Source organism: Myotis lucifugus, unplaced genomic scaffold (assembly GCF_000147115.1).
Source record: "Myotis lucifugus unplaced genomic scaffold, Myoluc2.0 scaffold_59, whole genome shotgun sequence".
NCBI lineage: Eukaryota > Metazoa > Chordata > Mammalia > Chiroptera > Vespertilionidae > Myotis > Myotis lucifugus.
The window spans coordinates 4401930-4418742 of record NW_005871107.1 but is presented as its reverse complement, the minus strand read 5'-3'; the positions used below and the strand labels follow the sequence as shown (position 1 = coordinate 4418742).

Here is a 16813-nt window from a genome sequence, read left to right as displayed (position 1 = left end):
GATCTCTCTCACAATCCAGGACTGCTGGCTCCCAACTACTTGCTTGTTTGAGGTGCCTGATTACCCCTAACTGCTTCTGCCAGCTTGCTTGATCACCCCCTAACCACTCCCCTGACAGCCTGATCGACACCTAACTGCTCCCTTGCTGGCCCGATTGCCCCTAACTGCCCTCCCCTGCAAGCTTGGTCGCCCCCAACTGCCCTCCCCTGCTGGCCCGGTCACCCCTCACTGCCCTCCCTGCAGGCCTGGTCGCCCCAACTGCCCTCCTCTGCAGGCCTGGGCCCCCCTAACTGCCCTCCCCTGCAGGCCTGGTCCCCCCAACTGTCCTCCCCTGCAGGCCTGGTACCCCCAACTGCCTTCCCCTGCAGGCCTGATCCCCCCCAACTGCCCTCCCCTGCCGGCCATCTTGTGTCCACATGGGGGTGGCCATCTTTGACCACATGGGGGTGGCCATCTTGTTTGTTGGAGTGATGGTCAGTTTGCATATTACTGCTTTATTATATAGGATTTAGAAAACAAAAATTCCATTCATCAGTTCTGTGGTGCTGTGATATCCAGGGCAGTGCATAAAACCTATGGTTTAAACAATGTGTCTGATGAAATTTCTGCTTTGAAATGTAGTAAAAACTTCAATAATTTGGAATTAGGTAGGCATTAGGGTGAATTACTTATTGTAATTAGTGAAAATTTAAAAATTTTTAAAGAAATGATTTTTACTGTACTAGATTCTGGGGGCAGTTAAAAACAGGCTAATAAAACTGGTCACTTGAAGGTCTGGGAGCCAGTATTTATCAACTAGAGGCCCGTTGCACGAAGAGATTCGTGCAATAGGCCTTCCCTTCTCCTGGCTGCTGGCACCGGTTTTCCTCTGGCACCTGGGGCCCAGGCCTTCGCTCCAGCTCCGGCCTGAGCCTTCAGTTTTCGCTCCGCCACTTCGCGCCTATGTATGCAAATTAACCGGCATCTTTGTTGGGTTAATTTGCATACTCTCCTGATTGGCTGGTGAGCATAGCGGAGGGTGGTCAATTTACATGTTTGGCCAGTATTTATCAATGGTTAGGGCAGAATAATTGTCCTAAGTATATTTTGTTTCTAAATGGTGGGGGTGAGAAGTACTGCTAAAGTAGTTCAAAGGCGTTTGGAAGGGTTTACACTTTTACGTTGGTTAAGCAGCATGTTCCATGCAGTTTTATTTTCACTGGTTTCTCCAGGAGGTGGTAGAACAGGCACATACTTTTTCTGACCTCCTTTAGAGCCATGATGGGAAGGCCCCTCACGTTATCCTCATTCTTCTTCCTACAGTCTAACACGCCTCTGTTAGGGCTTTGTTGCTGTGTATTCCAGGGTTCTAACTTTCTGAGCCTCCACTAAAATCATTCCCTTGGAATTAACCATGGACACGTAGTGCGAAATCACTAGTGGAACAGAAAGAATGGGGATTTTTTTTAGGGAAGAAGGAAGAGATTCCTTTTGGAGCAGAAGCCCTCCCCTGGTAAGGCAGAGCAGGGTGGGTGCTAAGAATGGTAATTGTGAGTAGCCAGGGGCTGGGGCATTTGGGCACTGCCTGGTCACCACTTCCTATCACTTGCTGAACAAGCCCTTTTATCATAGTTAACGTGAAGCCCACATGCACTAGTATCTGAGTTTTGATATATGAAACAAAAAAATAAAATCAATGGCAAATTATTTTTTTTAATAAAACCCTCAAAAATATTTTCAAGCCTCTCTCCCTCCCAAATTACCAATGATGTCTTCAGCCACCCTGCGGAAATTTAATTTTTGTATGTTAGCCCCAGATTTGTATACGGCCAGTTTGGTTGACTGGGACCAGTCAGGTCAGAACCCACCAATTAGTTCCAGAGAAAGACAATCACATTAGATGTTTATTGACATCTTTTTAATGTTTTACTTTAAAACAAATAATCCCAGTAAAAGAGAGCAAAGGAAATGACATTTTCATGGTAGCTTGAAATGGATATGGTATTCCTGACTTATTTGTTTTCAGGAAACAGACAATTGCATTGTCGTACATGACTTTTAGAACTGCTCACGTAAATGCACGTACTTATATTAAATTAAGTGTCTCTTACAAAAACACAACCAAGTCATTTTAAGGCAAAAAAGAAAAAAATCAGCTTTTGGGGAGATAAGGTAATATTGTGGTATTTTCAGAAGTGATCCATTAATTTAGTTGCTCGTGTGTCCATATTCCTTACAGTTTTGCTTTGCAAATGGGCAAGAGAATTAGTCCCTTTGTGCCTGGTGTCCTCCTCTCTCTCAGACTTGTTTTACCTGCGGATTAAGAACTTTCAGAATTGCTGAGTCGATGGGAGGTGAGAAAGGCACCCTTGAGCAGGGGATAATGACTAAAAAACTCAATAAAGTGTCTCCCTTTAAATAAAACTGGCAATCTACATATATTAACTTAGTAAAACACAATGCAAACATTTAGATCAGACACAGAACATCTTTTAGTTAACCTCATATAAGGGATGTTTGCAATGAAGTGTTAGCTTGATCAGCCCTGCATGTTGAAGAAGGCAGACAGACTGGAGCTGAGAAAGCATGTGGTTACTCAGTGCTCAGCGAAACTGTGCTTCTAGACACCGTTTGGGATTGTCCAATGGGACTCTGCTAGGTATAAACGGGAGACCCCTCCGAACTCCCCAGAGAGACACACAACAGACAGACCCTACATTTTCCACACCACACAACTATCTTTGAATATCCAGTAATTTTTTTTTGTGTGCTAGAGTTAAGATAGACACAATATGGTCATGGCTTCAATGTACATAGTTTCTCACAACATGGTTCATTGCATTTTGCTATGATTAAGACCTCAGTGATATTTGTAGGTTTTGTTTCTGAATCTTCTATCTTCGGCAATGCTGGATGAACTGTGCTGTGTTTGAAGCCCAAGGAGGGGTCCCCAATACATTCAGAATTCCTGCTGCCAGTGGGGTTTGACCCAGGACAGAGTGTGTCCAAGAATCAGTGCTGCCTGAAAATTGCTGCCTCCTCCCGCTTCCTCTGAGTATATGGAGATGTCTGGCTTTAGGTCAGTGGAGGTGTGTGTGCGTGCGTGTATTTGTGTGTGCGTGCAACCTCCTCCAGAGGGTGTATCACAACTTCAGGTTGAGTAGAGACATGGGTCGATGAAAAATTGCATTGGATAATTGACTAAGATTCTATGTTTCAAAAATGAAAATAATTGCTTTAAAAGGTTGGCAAAATCCTTTTAGCTGGAGTGTAAAATTAGACTCTACCTTCAGTGTGTCTCCAGCGGCAGAGAAGATTCTGAATGATACACTCCAGGGGAATGTGCTAGAACTTGGGCAGGCGAGAAGAGGAAGCTTTCAAAATGCCGGTGTCTATCAAAAGGGACAAGGACTTTAAAAGGTTGGGAAGCACATTTTAGGTGGAGAAGTGGTTTCCTTGGGGTTGGAGGCTGGGTAAGGCTAGTGAAGTTCAGAAGCAAAATAGTGGCAGAGAATTGACAAGCAGTTACTGGAGAAGAAAAGTAAGGAGAGAGTCAGAGGTGGAGAAAGCAGGTTGTGAGAGAGAACTGGGGGATTCCAGGGCCTCCTCCTGCCTTTGGCTACCCAGTTGATATCCTTGCTCATTCTTTGGGCTGCTGGAGTTTTTCAGCAGGCAGCACTATTTGTGGGGGGTTGGGTGGGGTGGGGTTAGGGGGAGGAGGCCTTTAAAAATGTCCTTTGTGGCTAGAGTTGAAGTGAATTGAGTGCTATCTTGCTTCTCCTTGCTTTTCGAAGACCATTACCTTGGCTGAAGTTCTGTGGGTCTGAGATCAGTAGACTGGTTTCTAACTAGCTGTCAGAATTGCTTGCTTTCCGGTAAATACATGTTCTATTTTATTTCTCTTGGGCTTTTTGTGGTCCTGTTATATGATGAAGTGTTTTGATTTGCAGACCCTGCCAGTGTTACCTGGCTTTTCTAACTATAAATGCTTATACTGTACCAGGAAACCGAACCAATAATTTCAGATTTGGGACAATATTCTTGGGGAGAATAGAAAATGTTCACTATAAGAAGTAAAGGAGGTTTCGTTTTTAGCCGTTCATATGTAAATGTACTACATAATAGCAAAAAACATTCAGGGCATATTAAAAAATAAATACCTTGCAAAATTCTCTGTTTATATATAAGAATAAGATGTTTAGGTAGTTGAATTTCTTAGTAGTATTCATTTTCTAAAAAAAAAAAAAATTGAGTTCTCTTATTTTGGTATTTTTCTCTCCCTCTCATTGCCCTTTGAGGGGAAGTCACTTTCTTGAACTTCACTGACTTCCCAGTGTTGTGTCTCGGTTCTTCTCAGGCCTTCCCCATCTCAGTCTCACTCCCATGCCTCAGTCCCTGGGATCCTGCCTGTGAACCAGCTTAGTGGGAACGGCTTCTCACACTTCCTCTTTCTGTGGGCAGCGTTGCCCAGTCTGGGCAGGCGCCATTGCGGAGAGCTCAGCCCAACCACACCGGCCATCCTACTGGTCAGCATTTCCTTTGTTTGGGTAGAAGTTGACAACTTATAAAGTTGATTCCAGCCATTAGAGGAATATGTTTCCATAACGTCAAAAGTGTCAAATAGTCAGTCTATTTGCCCCACTGGCCCTGAATTTCATTTGTACATTTTCTAATTGAAGAACATTCTCATCATAAAGAACAACATGAAAGTGATGTGCAAAATTGCTTGCCACAGCAGTAAATCGCCAAAAGCACACATACTGACATTCAAAGTACATTAATAATAATATGACTGAATAAGGAATGGGTTGGCAACTATATATCTTGAAATAAGCAGCCATTTCTACTGTTCCCAAATTCTGCTTTACTTGGTACCTTGTTAGCAGCTGTTGATGAGTGCCATTGTGTTTAAATATACATTATGGCCTAATTTTGAAAATATAGTTTGCATTTAATCGCAAAGCAGAAATGGCTGAAATTTGAAGGTGTTTACTCCCATAATTTCAAAATAGAGAGTCAAAATCTTCTAAGTGGCCTAATTTTCATACATCCCACAGCATTAGCAGTGTTTGGTTTCTCAGGATTATTAACTCAAGGTACATTACTAAATGAGCGGGTTAATGTTGACGTACCTCGGAATTTCAGCCATCCCTAAACATGCATTTTCATGCAATTAAAAGATAATGGGCTTATAAACTGCCTTTCATGTTCTTCCTGATTCTTGCAAATTCAACTTTAGAAGGGCTTTCAAAATAGTTCATGCAATGATATGTATGGCTAAAGGAACTGCTATGCCTAGAAAGAAGACGAACTTATTTCAGTTTGACGTGAGGCAAGCTGAGGGCATCTGTACTTTCTCCGGCCTTACAAATGCTCTGAGATGATTGAGACCTTCCAGTCCTTAGTGAGTCTGACGCAAAAGCAGTTTCCCTGGCAGGCTGCGGCACGGCATCGAAAGCGTCTGTCTCCGCTTCTTCCGAACCCACCTCTTCATCAGTTATAAACAATCTGGACTCCCTCCATTTGGGGTAAAAATCTTGGCTGCTTCTGGAGCCACTTGACTCGCTCCCCGAAAGCTGGATATTCAGCTCCTCTGTGGACCTGACCAGGTTTTGTACAGACAAAGATTTGCCCAAGTCCTTGGGCGCCACTGGGTGGACGGACAACAGAGTTTCTCCTCCCATGTCAAAGCTCTTCCTCAGAGAACGGTCCCTGGTCAGATTTGACTGTGCAACCTGAACATTTTCCCTGGAGGCAACAAGGCAGGCGGTGACATCAGGAATGCTCTCCTGTAAGCCTGTGGGGTTTGGGTGCAGGGTCTCTGGCCTGGGCGGGTGCTTGATGGCTGGGAGAGGAGGCGGGATCTGTAAAGTTGCTGGGGCTGCTGGCTTAGGGGCCGCATTTATTTGGTTTGCAATGTTGTTGGTGACCACCACCGAGGAGCCATCGCTTTGACTCAGTGGCACCTGTGTTGCTTGACTGTGCATAGTGGGGCTCAGCGCGTAGAAAGTCTGAGCACTGAACTCATTTGGCGTCAGAATGAACTGCAGGCCTCGAGAGATGTTGGCACTGGCTGATCTGGTTAGGCAGCCACTGTTCTGGGCAGAGCTGGACAGGTCTTTGCTGTCCACGGGGCTGTGATAGTCAGATGTCTGTTCACATTCAAACGGTGGGATCTGGAATGAGGCCAAAGCGAGGGCTGAGGCGGAGCCTTTCCGGAGGACCTGCTGGTATATGTCTAGCAGGCAGTCCAGCTTGGACTCAATGGACTGTACCTGCAAATGGGGGAAATGGCCACAGATGAGTATACCTGTTACTAAGACAGGGCTTCACCTTTAGAATTAAAAAAATGAAACCATTGTGTGCCAATTCAGTAAAATATAGAGTTTAAGGATAATGCAGACCTGATATTTATTACCATTTTATTTTATTTTAAATTTTTTTGATTTAGTACCATTTTGCAACGTCATGTCTAGCAGTGCTGGGGCCAAGGGAGGACTTAGGAGAGAGATGCTTTGGCCTCTTTGTAATCTTCATTGGCACCCCTCTCCCTCAGTTCTTTAACATGGACAATTGATATTCTCCAAACCCATGTAATCACTGTACAGATGCAACTTCACGACTGCCCAGCCCAGTCAGGTTGCCTTTCCCAAGCCTCTTCTGTGGAACTCTACTGCAGGATAGTAAGGAACTTATTCTATAATAAAATCAAGACCTTAAATAGCAATCTAGGTGATTCTGAATTGAAAAATAAAGACACAGAATGCTTCAGAATTAATACCTGAAATATTTATGATTAAATTGGGGTAGCAATTTGATTTCTGGAAAATGGTCTATGTAGTGATAATGATTTTTTTTTTTTTACAGAGTGACCTAAAAGAGAGACAATAAGAATAACCAAAACACAAATAAAAAATAGATTTTTTTATCTTAGTGTTGAAAATCTACAATTGCTTCCTGTGTGATGAGGTGAGATTTTCTGTTCCTTATATGGAAGTCCAAGTGTTTAGAGAATTCTGTCTATGCACAAAGAAAATTTCATTTCATTCGTTCTTTCTTGATTTTATTTCTTGATTTACCTTTCAAAATATATTAATCACTAAAATACATCCAATTGCCAAATACAGTTTTTATTTTAAAAAATTCTGGCTAAAATTTTAACCAATATTGTTCAGTTGTACCTGTTTTTCAACCTTGACCACCCGGCCGAGCATACTGAGGTCATCTGTGGTCTCATGTTCTGCCGTTATTTTCTCTCGGCTCTTCTTATCTGATGTGATTTGCCCTTTTCCAAGAATTTGATCAACACTAGCAGAGAAAGAGGACATCTGATTATGAGTACTGAAGATGGAAGTTGCCCTAGGCCAGAATGAAGTGTTTTGAAAAGAAAAATTCAATACAATTATCTTTAATTTATGTAAGTGAAATGAAAATGAACTTGTTTCAGTTGATGCGCTTTATTTTCTTAACATGAGAATTACATAAAATATTAATTTTCTTATTATTCTGGTCCAGGATGAAATCACTTAAGGGTGATCTTCTGGAGGCAAAATTGCCTTAAACTACAAATTACAGAGTGACCTAAAAGAGGTCACTTGTCTGTTTTCATCTTTGACCAAGTATTTCCAAAATTAACTACTTAAGCTATTACAATATCATAATTATGATGATTTCACATTAATAGATTACTCAATGAACATTTATTGTTCATCTGATATGTGAAAGATAAGCAGATAAAAAAGCTATTGGAATTCTAGTTGGAAAATATACTCTACATGAGTTAGATACTCTAGTTCTGAAAATTCGGTAGCAGTTCAACTTGATAAAAAAAACCCTTAAGAGCCACAGATAGTTCTAGTAAAGGACTTGGAAGACTGCTACCACATAGGCAAAGATTGTCACATGACCACAGGATGAGTTAAAACCATTTCCAAGGGGACTTGATCACCCTAACTGGGAATTACAGTACTTTCCTATTTTGTGTGTTTTAGAACTGAATTACCAGGAGGACCGACTCAACTTCCCAGTTTACTTTGTCTGCATAGAAATACAGGCAGTGCCTACCTTCTGTCATGACATCTAATCTATTAAACTCCAAGCTCAAAAGAATGGGGTCATTATTTTATTAATATCTGGATGCCCACAGCACGTGGCACACATTACATGCTCAATAATTATCTGCTAAAAGAATGAATGAACAAATTGTAATTTTTTTTTGTAACTGATTAACAGGTGTTTTACTAAGGGTCTAGTTTATATCCCTTACCCTGGGCTAAGTGCGTTGTGGGCATATAAGCCAATGTTTCAGACTCAGTCCTTGTATTTTAAAACTATTTTATCACAAATGCTGGTAATTTGTGCCTAAGAGTGAAGCAAAATCCTTAAAAAAATGGAATTGACTAAATATTTTGCCTTCAAGATAACACAATTAGACACATATAGTTGGAATAACATGGTGAACTAATTTCTTCTGATCACTCAATAAGATGCTCACTGGAAAAACAGTGTGTATCTAGTATTTACAGGACATGAAGGAAGGGAAGGGCCCAGTCTTAATCACAAGGACGGAGAACAAACTTGCAACCAGGAAACAATACAAGAACCAGCCAGTCATTTTTCAGTCTTGACTCTGGCACAGTATACCGAGATTCCGAGTGCTTTTATTCCCATAGTGGACTTTATTTTTTTGCTAATCCTCACCCAAGGATATTTTTCCATTAATTTTTAGAGAGAGTGGAAGGGAGAGGGAAAGACAGAGAGAAACATTGATGTGAGAGAGATACATCGATTGGTTGCCTCCTGCACACACCCCGACCAGGGCCGGGGAACCTGCAACCAAGGTATGTGCCCTTGACTGGAATTGAACCCAGGACCTTTCAGTTCGAGGGCCGACCCTCTATCCACTGAGCCAAACTGGCTAGGGCTCCGTAGTGGACCTTAAATGCTTTGGGAGGTCAGAGTAGGGAAAGGTATTTTTGTGGGCTGTATAGTCAGGTAAAGCCAAAGAGGAAAACTAGTTTATTCCTGAAGGATGGTTAGGATTTAGATAATAACAAAACAACAGCAGCAGCAATGATAATTCAGATGGCATCAGAACAGCCATTAACATTTATTGAGCACTCATTTACTGTGTGTTTAATTAATTCGATCCTCGTGACAACCCTAAGAGGCAAGTACTAACATTATCCCCATTTTGTTGTTGTTGTTAATCCTCACTCGATATTTTTCCATTGATTTTTTTAGACAGAGTGGAAGGGAGGGGGAGAGACACACAGAGAGAAACATCAATGTGAGAGAGACACATCCATTGGTTGCCTCCTGCGTGCACCCTGACCAGCGCTGGGGATTGAGCCTGCAACCGAGGTACATGTCCTTGACCAGAATCGAATCTGGTATCTTTTAATACTTGGACCAATGCTCTATCCACTGAGTCAAACTGTCTAGGGCAATCCTTATTTTAAAAAATATGTTTTTATTGATTTCTAAGAGAGGAAGGAAGAGGGAGAGACAGATAGAAATATTAATGAGAGAGAAGCATTGATTGGCTGCCTCCTTCACGTCTCCTACTGGGGACCAAGCCTGAAACCCGGGGATGTGCTCTGACGGGGAATTGAACCAGCGACCTCCAGGTGCATGGGTTGATGCTCAACCACTGAGGCACACGAGCCGGGCACATTATCCCCATTTTTACAGATGAGGAAACTGAGACATTGTATCATTGAAGGCTTCTAATACCTGATTTACATCCTTAAATAAAATCTATGCTAAAAGTAAGGCCCAGTTCCCCACTAAAATGAATTAGAACTATGGAATTTAAAAGTTTTCTCTTCTACAGAGTTCCTCCCAGATAGTTTCTGTGCCTTTCCTTTACAACAATAACATTTTCATTGCTCACCGTGTTTGAAGGCTCTTAATTCTACACAACATGTCCAGGTGACCAGCAGAATATTGTTCAATTACATCTTTTACATCATATGGGCGTAATGTTTCTTTAAACTTCCGTTTTGCAACATGAAATTTCATTATTCTGTAAGAGCAACAAATGACACATTGTAAAGTAAGTTACAAAAATAGCATACTAGTAAAATGTAATAAACTCTGGGGGGAAAAAGTCATGCACCAAATTATTTTAGACTCCTATGAAAATGCAATATGAAAGCCTGAGATTGCAGTGGACAATTTCAGAATATCTCATATGGGGCAAACCACTTTTAGTAGAAAAACACACTAAAAAGAGATTATGTTTGAAGTGTTGCACCTTTATATTGTACCTTTTTAATGTTCACTGAAACCCTGATTTAAAATTAAGGTCAAAATGCAATTCTCCCTTTTCCATGTGATCCCCAGAAGTCCAAGATATAGCACCTACTGGTTGCATCCCTTATGAAATATAAAAATTGTTAAAATGGTCTTTTATGTAACGAAATTCATTAAAAAATATATTTTAATTCACTTCAGAGAGGAAGGAAAAGGGAGAGATAGAAACATCAATAATGAGAGAGAATCATTGATTAGCTACCTTCTGCACGCCCCCTAATGGGGATGGAGTCCACAACCTGGGCATGTGCCCCAACTGGGAATTGAATCTGCAACCTCTTGGTGCATGGGACGATGCTCATCCAACTGAACCATACTGGCCAGGGCATGAGATTTTTTTTTTTTATTACTATGCCTCCCCCCATGTTTTAAAACAATATTTTATCAATACATTCCATGATGCCATAAATAGCTAAGCTGCCTAAGATAACCAGTGCTTGCAATAACTCGGTATAATTCCTGAAGAAAGCAAAGAAACAATGGTTGAATGAGTCTGTGCAGCCTTATTGCAGGTAAATGTTAAGTCTTGGTGTTTTTCAACTATTAAGTGGCTCATAGACTCCCATTATCACATTCAGGCCGGGAATCAATCAAGGAGCCAATCAATCTATGAACCAAAATTTATTTTCCCTTGGTGGAAAGAGGGAAGATGAGGAACAAATGAGTTTAAACAGAAAATCCTCATTACCTATCCTACGTGAAAGCCAATTGCAAGGAATCCAAATTACTTTATTGGTTAAAAAGCCCCCAACTCTCTTGTAATTGTATTAACTTCAAATTAATTGTATCCTAATTAATCCTGAACCATCTATCCACAATATATATGGTTTTCTTAAATTCAAGTATACTTGTAATTGACATACTATATTAGTTTCAGGTGTGCAACAGAATGATTTGATATTTAAATATACTGTTTTACAAAATTATCACTACAGCGAGTCTAGTTAATATCCATCCCCATTCATAATATCCATAAGAATATGAATATCCAGGAATGTCCATAATATTCTTTCTCTCTCTACCATATTTTCGCCACCAATCTCTTCTTTAGTTAGGATAGGTTTTTGTTTGCAAAGACATTTAAACAACGTTATCAGCAGAAAGTAAATAAAATCTGTTTTTATTTTTTTTTTATTTTATTTTTTTTAATATATTTTATTGATTTTCCACAGAGAGGAAGGGAGAGAGATAGAGAGTTAGAAACATCAATGAGAGAGAAACATCGATCAGCCGCCTCCTGCACATCCCCCACTGGGGACGCGCCTGCAACCCAGGTACATGCCCTTGACCGGAATCGAACCCGGGACCCCTCAGTCCGCAGGCCGACGCTCTATCCACTGAGCCAAACCGGTTTTGGCAATAAAATCTGTTTTTAATGTAACCTCTTAGTATTTAGCTTCGGTTCACAAATTTGTTGATCAGCATTTAGGTTTGATTGGGGCTCAGCCTCCTATATTGAAAAACTGGGAAAAAATAGTGCAATACGTATCCCGTGAAATTTTTCGCCCTGAGTGACCATGTTAAACATATCTGTTTCCTCACACTAGATTGTCAGCTGCATGAAAGCAGGATGGGCCTCTTATTCAACCCAGTGCTTAATGAAGGTTAGCGACTGTTACTACCCCTGCTATGACTGTTAACTACGCCTGTTCTTCAACACTATCCTCAGGTCTTAGCACAGTTCCTGATACACAGTGGAAAGATACATTTATTGAATAAAAGGATTAAGGAAAGAAAGATAAAAATAAAAGATCCTCTGATAAGATTTAAAATAAAGACAAAAACAACAAGAACAACAACAACAACAAAACAACCCAGAAGAAAAGCTAATCTAATGGCCCAGAAACCATTTTTCCTTCTCTTCAATAGTGCCTGGGTGGGCAGGAAAAGGAAAATCTTTTTTATGTGCCCGTAGGTGTTTTTTTGGTTGTCACTGTTTGTGTTTTCAATATTATTACCACTTGTTATGTGAAATATTTTACATGTCTTACATTTAACAGCACTTGATAAGATATTTTTAGCTCCCCTCTTTTATAAAATTTATTTTTAATATGTATTGTTGAAAGTATTACATATGTCTCCGCTTTTCCCCCATTGATCCCTTTCAGCCCGCCCCCGCCCCTGCCCCCAGGCCAGGGGTGGGCAAACTTTTTGACCCGAGGGCCACAATGGGTTCTTAAACTGGACCGGAGGGCCGGAACAAAAGCATGGATGGAGTGTTTGTGTGAACTAATATAAATTCAAAGTAAACATCATTACATAAAAGGGTACGGTCTTTTTTTTTTTAGTTTTATTCATTTCAAACGGGCCGGATCCGGCCCGCGGGCCGTAATTTGCCCACGGCTGCCCCAGGCCTTCACCACCCGGTTGTCTGTGTACATGGGTTATGAACACTGTGAGCTCCCTTTTATATTAGGGAAACTGAGGTTCAGAGAACTTAATTGACTTGGACCCAAACTAGAGCCAGCAGGAGGCAAAGCCAGGATCCCACCCAGATCTGTCTGGTTCTCACCTCACATCACCTCTCAATCTCCCACGGCATCGATTCTGGAGATGTGAGTTAACTGCCATCTTTGGCAGCTTTTGTTGCCCGTGGTGGCAGAAGCCGCCCTACATGCAGAGGGGCAAGCTTTGGCACAACCAGTGCATCTGCTCTGGCTGTAGCTCAGGCATGTGGGGCCAGTGGGGTGTGTGCACTGCACCTCCAGACTGAATTCCCTGTTTTGCACTAATGGGGACCTGCCCTTGTTTCCTGGTAGAGAGTTGTGTGAGGTTGATATCATAACTCGTCTCCAAGGTGTGCATTGCTTTTTTCTTTTCCTTTCACAAATGTTTGAAGAGAAAGAACAATCTGAAGGCATTCAACAGGCAGTGTTACACTCCAGCCCTCGGTCATATTTTAAGCAAAACTTAAACAAGTTCATTTTTATTTACACAATTTACTATAAGAACTAGCCAAATTAAAAGAAAATCTGTTTTAAAGTTTTGATCAGTTCTTATCATTTTAATCAATATTAAATAGGAAACGAGTAGTCTTTTGTGTTATTTCAGTATGGCCATATGCAAAGTAAAGTAGATATTAGAATTCTTAATTGGCTTCCCATTTATTTTCACACATCCCATCACTCTTCAGGTGGCATTGCTTTTCCTCTAGTGCTTTACTCAGGTTTTCCCACCTTCATGTAAAATAGTGCAAGTTGGATTAATAAGTATCACTTTAATATTTGGAAAAGAGTATATGCAGTGTTGGGCTGGAGCAGGCTTGTACTCACCCCCAAGAGCTGATTATTACACTTTCAGGAATTTTCTGTTTGTTAAACACAGCCATTATTAAAAATCAAATTACATACATGTATAATAAAATAAATTATATTAAAAACAAAGGTAATGTACCCTCAAAACTCATCATTTCCTAATTATTTTACTGCATGTTACTTTGTTCTTGAGTTATGCACATCAGTTGTATCAGTATGATGGAAATACTATCTAACACTGTAGTACTGCACGTCTCCCCAACTTTTTGTCTAGTGATGTCACACTGAGAGTGTGCAATTAGCTACGGTAAGAGTATTTATACCATGGAAATCGGCCAACACTACAAATCAGGCATTGATGGAAGCATTTACCAGTGCATTACTGAGTGTATAAACCATCTCACCCAGTAAGATTTGCGTTTTCTATGATGTAGATCAAATAGATTTTCTGGCTTTGTTGTGGGTTGAAAAGAAAAACATTAAAGAGGTCTGAGGGGAGATATGAGAATTCTAAATCAGGTAATATGTTTTATAAATGTGGAGGAAATGTTTAAAAGCATAAGTATATTTGAAATCAATAATTTATAGAAAGGATAATGACAGTCATTTTGCCTTTTCTGAGAGCAGACCAAGTATGTTCTAATAGCTCTCAAAGCTGTCCCCTCCTTTCCATCTGCACTACTGCAGCCTTAGAAAGAATAAACCTTTCAAATGCAAAGATGACCATATTACCCCTCCCCCGCCAGAGCCTTTATTGCCTATCGGGTAAACATCAAATTCCTTAGCACATCCTATAAGACTGTTTTTGGACTGGCCTCCGTCTATCTTTTTCGCCTCATCTGCTCTCACTTCCTCCTTGGAACTTGAGGTTCCAGCAACAATAAGATATTTGTAGGTTCACGAAAACAACATTAAATCAAATATATACATCAATTATTTGCATACACTATTTCTTTCTGAAATCTTCCGATATCTTTGACTCAGCTCTGACATCACTTTTAATGGAAATTTCTATAATTTTCCCAAAGCAGTTCATCAGTTGCCTATCAAACTCTATTTTAGTATGTAACACACCACATTATAATTATTTGCTTACTAGAGGCCCAGTGCACAGATTCGTGCACTGGTGGGGTTCCTCGGCCTGGTCTGCAGGGATCGGCCAACACCAGCTCTCCGACATCCTGGAGGGGTCCTGGATTGCGAGAGGGAGCAGGCCAGGCTGAGGGACCCCACCGGTGCACAATTGGGGCCAGGGAGGGATCAAGGGAGGGCTCCAGGGCATGTCTGGCCCATCTCGCCCAGTCCTGATTGGCTGGACCCCAGCAGCAAGCTAACCTACTGGTTGGAGCATCTTCCCCCTGGTGGTCAGTGTGTGTCATAGCGACTGGTTGAACAGTCGAACGGTCGGACATTTAGCATATTAGACTTTTATTATGTGGGATAGATCAGCCTCCACCACCAGACTGTATGAAGTCCTGGAATGCAGGGTTGTGTTTCCTCATTGTAAACCAATACTTGGCGTACAGTTTAATGGGCAGGAGAGGTTTGTTTGCCTAGAAGCTTTTCAATGAGGCTCAGTGGGCAACTCGAGAGGGAAGAGGGTAATGGACGGAGAGAGCTCCTGCCTTTTCTCTCCAGATGCTCATCTCTAGTCATTCCTCTGCACAAAGGTGCAGTCCAGCCCTCTGGAATTTCTTGTCCTCACAGTGCTCATTTCTCAGCATTCTGTCTTGGCACTCTACCCAAAACGCTAACTGTTCCAGATTCAATTCGGGCATTGACTTCTCTAGGCAATCTCCCCTGACGGCCCCACGGGGGGTAGATGGTCTTGCTCTGTGCTCTCAAATGTGCTGTCAGGTAGCGGAATCTGTGGCATTGTATCTCACCCACTGGATGTACTGATATCAGAGGCTGGGTTTTACCCTAGCACCTCACGCAATCTCTGGCCAGTATTAGAGATGCAATACGTGCTTGCTGAAGAAGTGATTGAGGATTAGCTGCCCTCTAGTTGTTCAAGGCGAGGCACATGCTTGTAGAGATCTTCTAGAAAGGTTGCCTTAGAATAGATCTGAGGTCTTCAGGCACATTTCAGAAACAGTATAAGCCTTTGCCTCTATTTCATGAATACCAAAGTACTTCCTAAAGTAAAAGAAATGTTCGTTCATTCATCAACAGTCAGGACCTTGCCTGGTTTAGAAAAGTTATTTAAATAGAACTGCTTCTGAAAAATCATAAAAATATAATATTCTTTTCCATTAGATAGCTAATATAAAAGCATTTCACAAAGCCATTAAGTCACAACAATAAACTGTCATTATGAGGAAGTAAAAAGAAACACAATAACATTAAAAGTCAAGGAATAAATCATACTGTAATTCAGTAAGTACCAAATATGGAGAGAGAGCTAATAGCAAAATGAAACTGTCCAGGGTGAGGAAGAGGAATAGTTTGATGGGACACTAATATGTTGGCTGAATGAATTTTTAGTATTATAAGACCATCAAGAAACAGAGATGAGCCCTGGCTGGTTTTGCTTGGTGGTTAGAGCATAGGCCTGTGGACCTAAGGGTCTGGAGTTCAATTCCAGGTCAAGGGCACATACCTGGGCTGCAGGTTCGATCTTTCCCTCCACCCCCACCCACCCCTGGTCCCAGGCAGTGCACTTGAGAGGCAACCAGTTGATGTGTCTCTTTCACATCAATGTTTCTCTCTCTCTCTCTCTCTCTCTCTCTCTCTCTCTCTCTCTCTCTCTCCCTCGCTCCCTTCCTCACTCTCTCTAAAGATCAGTAGAAAAAAATATCCTAGGGTGAGGATAAAAAAAAGAAAAAGATGAAAACATGCAGTGGAAATCTAAAAACAGTAAAAACGTAGTTCTTTTTGTTCCCAAGAGACTCCTCTAAGTGCTTCCAAAAATCATGTCACTCAAGAGGGAGTGAATGTGCAGCACAAAAGGTTCCTGACCATTTTAGCCATAGTATGACGGTCCTTCTTGAGTGAAGACTCCATGTCATCAGGCCAGGTATTTGAGATGTTCCTATCATTCAATTCTCTCAGCCTCCCTCCCTCCACCCTCCCCACCTTCACTTCTCCTGAGACTGGACATGATTTTCATGGTTAAAACCAGAGTGGAAAACTTGAGAGACTAAGCTAAGCCCGAGAAAAGATCTCTGAATAAGTCTTGTTATGCTGGGTCCCTGTAGCACTCCTCATTTCTCTGGTCATCACTGGAATGTCTAAAACTGCTCCTGTCTCTAGCATGCAAT

The 16813-nt window shown here is 41.4% G+C and overlaps 1 protein-coding gene across 1 annotated transcript in view; it reads right to left on the bottom strand.

Annotated features, from left to right (window-relative positions):
• Positions 1-4674: 4674 nt before the first annotated feature.
• Positions 4675-16813, bottom strand: part of KCNQ5 (potassium voltage-gated channel subfamily Q member 5) — a 179524-nt gene continuing 167385 nt past the window's right edge. Inside the window, exons 11-13 of the mRNA XM_023754310.1 lie at positions 9875-10006; positions 7161-7287; positions 4675-6254 (exon numbers count right to left, since the gene is read on the bottom strand). Of these exons, the coding sequence (XP_023610078.1) occupies positions 5292-6254; positions 7161-7287; positions 9875-10006 (1222 nt within the window). The 3' untranslated portion in view covers positions 4675-5291. The remainder of the gene's footprint in view (positions 6255-7160; positions 7288-9874; positions 10007-16813) is intronic.